Source organism: Salvelinus namaycush, chromosome 5 (genome assembly GCF_016432855.1).
Source record: "Salvelinus namaycush isolate Seneca chromosome 5, SaNama_1.0, whole genome shotgun sequence".
Taxonomy (NCBI): Eukaryota; Metazoa; Chordata; class Actinopteri; order Salmoniformes; family Salmonidae; genus Salvelinus; species Salvelinus namaycush.
In genome coordinates, this window is record NC_052311.1 from 13,412,075 (window position 1) to 13,417,969 (window position 5,895).

Here is a 5,895-nt window from a genome sequence, read left to right on the forward strand (position 1 = left end):
GTAGTCCAGTCGTGAGGAATCGGCGGGGTTCCATGCCCCGTACCGACAGTAGAAGGGGTCCGGGTATTGTAGCTCAGGAGTAGCTGCTGGGCCTCTTTAGCTAGCCGGGAGAGAGGGCCTAGCATGGGTTAGCTCCAGGCTAATTGGTGCTTGCTCCGGGACCGATGTTAGCCAGAAGTCACTCGGATAGCAGCTAGCTAGCTGCGATGATCCAGGTGAAAATGTCCAGATCTTGAAGTAGGAATCCTTGGATTGGGAGAGAAAATAGGTCCGGTATGCTCTGGTTTGAGTCGCGTTGTACAAACTGGAGCGCGCTTTCCGAGCTAATGGTTAGCTGATGACCGCTAGCAGTGGTTAGCTGACTACTAGCTAGTAACTAGTGAGCGGGCTAGCTTCTGTTGGGGATTCTTGATTCGAGGTTAATAAAAATACTTTAAAACAGATCCGCACCACATTGGGTGAGGCGGGTTGCAGGAGAGTGTTTTGAAGTTGAGGTTTAGAATTTTTTTTTAAAAGATATGCAAAAAAAAAAAAGTTTATATACATGGGTCACGACAAGAAAAAGGACAAAAGACGTCTGACTGCTACGCCATCTTGGATTTAAAAAAAATATGATTTGACATAAATCAAGCTGTTTTATAGGCTTGCGTGACACTGTGACATATTTACACATTGGAAATGTTTCAACACTGGATTTATCTGATTCATAATTTCTCTAAGTGTACTCTAGTTGATAAACTAATACTATGTTTTTCCAGCTTGAAGTGTTATTCACCTGTACCTGTAGCTCACGGTCACATTTTGACAAGAAATCAAACTTCATGACTTTGCTGCCCTACCTTCACCTGAAATATATGTCAGAAAGTCATCAGAAAGATATGCCTACTTACTCATTATCACATCCATAAACGCTATCTGTAATTTACCATAAAATTGCCGGAAGACTGAGTCAGAGAGGGGGGGAGTGGTCTCCACTGCGTAATGTGGGTGCGTGAGCCTACGTTATCCAGCCATAACTCGAATACGAGGAATCACACAAGCCCGAAACACTCGCAGAAGAGGGACGTGCAAACAAAGTTGGTCAACGACAATTTAAGCTGCAGTAATATTTTCAAGTTTTGATGTATCTGGAATAGATTTTCAAACTGGTGGATCCCTGACTTCATTTTTCAAGTACTCTCCCTCACCAATAACATTGAAAAGGAGTGCTCAATGAATTTTAGTTCGACAAATACAAAGGTAAGATTTCAATTGCATTCCAATGGTAGAACTGATTGCTAAAACTCGGACGAGGAATGCATTGTTATATTGTTCCAAACATGCACACGTTTGTTTCGTGGGGATTTGAATGTTGTCTAAAAAAACGTCTACAAACATTTCAGATCTGACAGTAAATGTTTTAAATGTGCACCCTGGCTGTCGTATATAGAGTCTAAGTTATCGTTTATTTGTGCATTCTTTACAATATTATCACTCCGTTTATTTTCGTCTGCAGGCTATTGCACTTTAATTCTTATTTTTACAGACACGTCTTTTCAACAACAATAAAATGAAGTATTCCATTGACACCCCGTTTACAATCTGAAGTACCCGATGATATGTCACAATCTCAGGTTCAATTCCCCTTATTGATGTCTTGAGAGTCTGAATGGTGATTTGTATCTGTAGAGACAGTGGTGCAATGCCATAGGGTTAAATAGAGATTGGGAGAAACTGTTCTGTTGAACAAATCAGAGTAATATTGCAATTAACTATCTATGCATATTACACTACATTGGTAATTTTACAGAATGATTTTATCATGCAATACAATAGTTGTCGTCTTTATTTATTAGCGCTCTGGAAAGATGTGTACACTGATGAGAGATTGACAGTTAGATGAGTTATGTAGTCTACACATGACAACTATTCAACTATAAAGCTCTCTGCACACTAGAGAATGTACACTTGCATGTAGCCTACTAGATTCATTTGAGCTAATGTAAACATCCATGTCTTTATTCCTGGCATTTGGCATACAATGTATTTGTATATATTAAGCCTGGGGGAAATGTATGTATTTATTTATTTATTTACTTACTTATCAGCTGCAGTGTCAAGTGTCATCTAATGATGCCTCTGTTCTTTTGTCCTGGCAGTGTTGCTGTGATCGACAGAGAGGAGGCACCATTGTTCTTTCTCAAGTGGACCGTCGTCCTCAGTCAGCTGCTCTTTCAATGTTGGATACCGTTGTGCTCCTTTAGCCAGGCTGAAATCCACCAGGTTGAGGACCTCCCTCATGGCGGCCTTTTTCTTCGGGCTGCTTCTCTTCGCGATGCAGCCCCCCCCTATCCCCTCCAGGCCCGCAGAGAGGGGTGACGGTGACCAGGGACCCCCTCTGTCCCCCACCGCCTCTTCCCCACTGGCCCTCAATGACACCGGGGCCACCGGCCACCCCAACGGAACCTTCAAGCAGTTGCCCCACATCATCATCATCGGCGTGAGGAAGGGCGGCACACGGGCGCTCATCGAGATGCTCAGCCTGCACAGCGCAGTAGCGGCGGCCGAGAACGAGGTGCATTTTTTTGACTGGGAGAGTCACTTCCAGAAGGGCATACCCTGGTATCTCAGCCAGATGCCCTTCACCCTCCCTGACCAGCTGACTGTGGAGAAAACCCCTGCCTACTTCACCTCCAGCAAGGTGCCCGAACGCATCCACGACATGAACCCAGGCATCAAGCTGCTACTCATTCTCCGGGACCCAACCGAGCGGGTTCTGTCGGACTACACCCAGGTCTTCTACAACCGTCTGCAGAAGCACAAGCGCTACCAGCCCATCGAGTCGTTGCTTGTGAAGGACGGGGAGATCAACCTAGGATACAAAGCTCTCAACCGTAGCCTGTACCACCTGCACCTTCAGAACTGGCTGCGTTACTTCCCGCTAGAGAGCATCCATGTTGTGGACGGGGATAAGCTGATCAGGGACCCCTTCCCGGAGATGAAGAGAGTGGAGAGGTTCCTGAACCTAGAACCGCAGATAAATGCATCTAACTTCTACTTTAACAAGACTAAAGGGTTCTACTGCCTGAGGGACCATGGGCGAGAGCGTTGTTTACATGACTCTAAGGGCAGGGCGCACCCTCACGTGGCTCCCGCCATCCTCCACAAACTCTACCGATTCTTTCATGAACCCAATAGGAAGTTCTTTGAGCTGGTGGGCCGAACATTCAACTGGAACTGAGTTGTTATTCAGGCCGGTATTAACCACAGTTCTGATTCTCATGTTAAAGAGCTGATCCTGAAGCTGTACAGAGTATAAAAGGGAGATTTAAGCTAGATTTTGTATTATTTGAAACATGTGGCAGCGTTCTGACCAGCAACAATCAAGACAGACTTGGCACATCTGTTTTTTTGTCGATATCGTCATTCATTGCAAGTCGATACAAGTTTCTTTTGTCTTGTTGTTTTGGATTCATCAATAACCAGGTGTCCTCACCTCTCTGTGTAGTGCATGGCAGACACATGCATTATTATTTAGCTCTAAATCACTTCAAAGCAATGGAGTGATCAATGATAAGGGCATTCAAAGGTTGATTTAAGTTAACGTGTCACATGCCATTTTTAAGGATTGCAAGTCTGCAACAACTCTTTTGAGCATCAATCTGAAGAACAATATGCTGGTCTATTTCCATTGATATGCTGTCATCAGGAGCACACATGTTATTTTTGCTAACAGTCATTATTCAGTGTTCTGAAGGGTCTATATGCTGCTACGCTATTATTATTTGTATTTTTTTTCAGGCACATTCATACTGAATAGATACATAGTTTAAGAAGCCATTGAGTAACAAAGGGTCGAATACGTATTATGGTCATTGCTATGTACACATGTACTACAGTATACTGTAAATAATATTATAATAGATTTTTTTCTAAAATGAAGGATTAACACAATAATAAAGATGTATTTTGCTATAATGTGTTTTTGGTCTTCCTCTGTATGTACACCTCGTATTTGATCCCACAAAGTTATTTAATTTTGAGGATATGAAGGGGGAAAAAAGCTTTACAGGCTGCTAATGTACACGTTCGGAGTCCGGTATGGGATGTTTCGTCATTTTTATTATTATGGTTAAAGGAGATGAACATGATGCCTAGATGAGATCTTTCCAATGATTTATAGCACTCCATTCCTATGGAGGACTGTTCCTACTGGGGAGAGCCAATATGGCTGACCGGTGGCTTCAAAGCCTCTCAATGGCCAGTACATAGCATCAGAAATCCAGGGTTTATATACTACATTGGATCTTTAACAAACATTTCAGACTTGAAGTGCCTGCTTGGCCACCCTGCATATGTCTAAGCCAGTGTAGACAGAAGCCCTCTTTAACAGCTGTGGGAGACACTTCTGCTTTGTTAGTAGTGGGTGCTGAGGACCGAGTAGTGGGTGCTGAGGACAGATGCTAGTTGGTTGCTTCTTGCATTTGTGAGATATCATGGTGACATTCAATGGCTGTACAGTATGCTGTCTGGTATATTTTTCATGTAAATGGTTGCAGGAGGATATTTGGTATAGAGAGAAAGGTATGTGTGTTATGAGTGCGTTCTAGCAGGAGGATACAGGAAAGGTAAGGTTAAGTCAAACCGTGTTTAATCAAAATAGAAGTTGTTTATAACTAAGGGTGTGTCCATACTATATTTTTTTAAACAATTAATTACTCATTCTAACCTTTTCTGGTGCTATTATGGGACTCTAGGTATTTGAATCAAGAAAAGTAGATCCACCAGTTCGCATTATGTTGAATTTAAAGATGCAAATATGTAACTTTTTGGGCGACCCAACCCAATTCACATAGAAATGTGAGTTAAAGATCTATCATTCTCATTGAATGCAAGTATAAGAAACGGTAGATCTGTACTACGTGTGCTATGTGTATGCTTCCGGTTAAGTTTAATTTTCGGTTTTGGTACTTACGGTTTTGTACAACAGCTTCAAAGAGCTACAAATATAATTTATTTTTTATTTTATATCTTTCTCAGTGGTTTAGATGGTACAATGGTTCTCTACACTATGCAATTTTTGCATCCAGGAAATGGCGGATTGATTTCTGCATATTGCACCTTTAATTCTGTGGTAGCCTAGTTCCACATAGAACCATAGAGCACCTCCATGACTGCCCAGACAGGTTTCTAATCCTCTTAATCTCCTTAATGCAGACCAAAGCATTCTTACTACGTCTTTCAGTCTGTGGAGAGCAATGCTGGCTAAGTTCCTCTGAGGTCACATATGGTTTTGTGGTTATTGTTGAGTTATGCCATCAGCGGCCGTCATCGGAACATGTCGAAGCAGGTCACAGACATCAAGGAAGAGAGGTAGAGATAGATACAAAGCAAAGAGAGAGTGCCTGAAGAAAGGGAGAGATGAAAATCCCTAGTAACATCATCACTATTTTTGAGCTCAAGGTTGCATTATGTTTTGAGTGACATTGCTTTTGGCTTTGATGGAAATGTTTCAGGCCTCCAGACAGCCTTCAAAGGGGACTCAACTGGGGAAAAACAAGGATACATTCCAACAGATGATCTTTCCTCTGTGACCTTTGTTGACCTTTCCAGGTCAAACAAGGACTCTCCTCCTTTCCTGTATGTATCCACTACCCTCTTCGCTGAGTCGGACTACTAAGTGGAAGGTGTCGTTGAGAGACGAGCAGCAGTGAAGCCAGCAGGAGACCATGAGAGAGAGTCTCTTGAGACAAGCTTGTTCACAGATACTACGAAAACCTACACCTACTAAGCTAAGTGCTCTCTCAAATGTTTTTTTTTGTCAAACTTGCCATTGAAACTACATCTCTGTGTTTAGAGAGGACACAACCTTTCTCTGACATGCTCCTAAAAGTCCACCTGTAGCCATACTGTAAG

General features: G+C 42.6%; 1 protein-coding gene across 1 annotated transcript; it reads left to right on the forward strand.

Annotated features, from left to right (window-relative positions):
* Positions 1 to 1,046: 1,046 nt before the first annotated feature.
* On the forward strand, positions 1,047 to 3,927 carry LOC120047394 (heparan sulfate glucosamine 3-O-sulfotransferase 1-like). Its single transcript, XM_038992917.1, has 2 exons — positions 1,047 to 1,239; positions 2,139 to 3,927. Exon 2 carries the CDS (start codon positions 2,279 to 2,281, stop codon positions 3,218 to 3,220), a length of 942 nt encoding a protein of 313 aa, XP_038848845.1. The 5' UTR covers positions 1,047 to 1,239; positions 2,139 to 2,278; the 3' UTR covers positions 3,221 to 3,927.
* The last annotated feature ends 1,968 nt before the right edge of the window (positions 3,928 to 5,895 follow it).

Excerpts from the sequence above, each read along its gene's own strand:
- LOC120047394 (XM_038992917.1), top strand. The coding sequence starts at position 2,279 with ATGGCGGCCTTTTTCTTCGGGCTGCTTCTCTTCGCGATGCAGCCCCCC.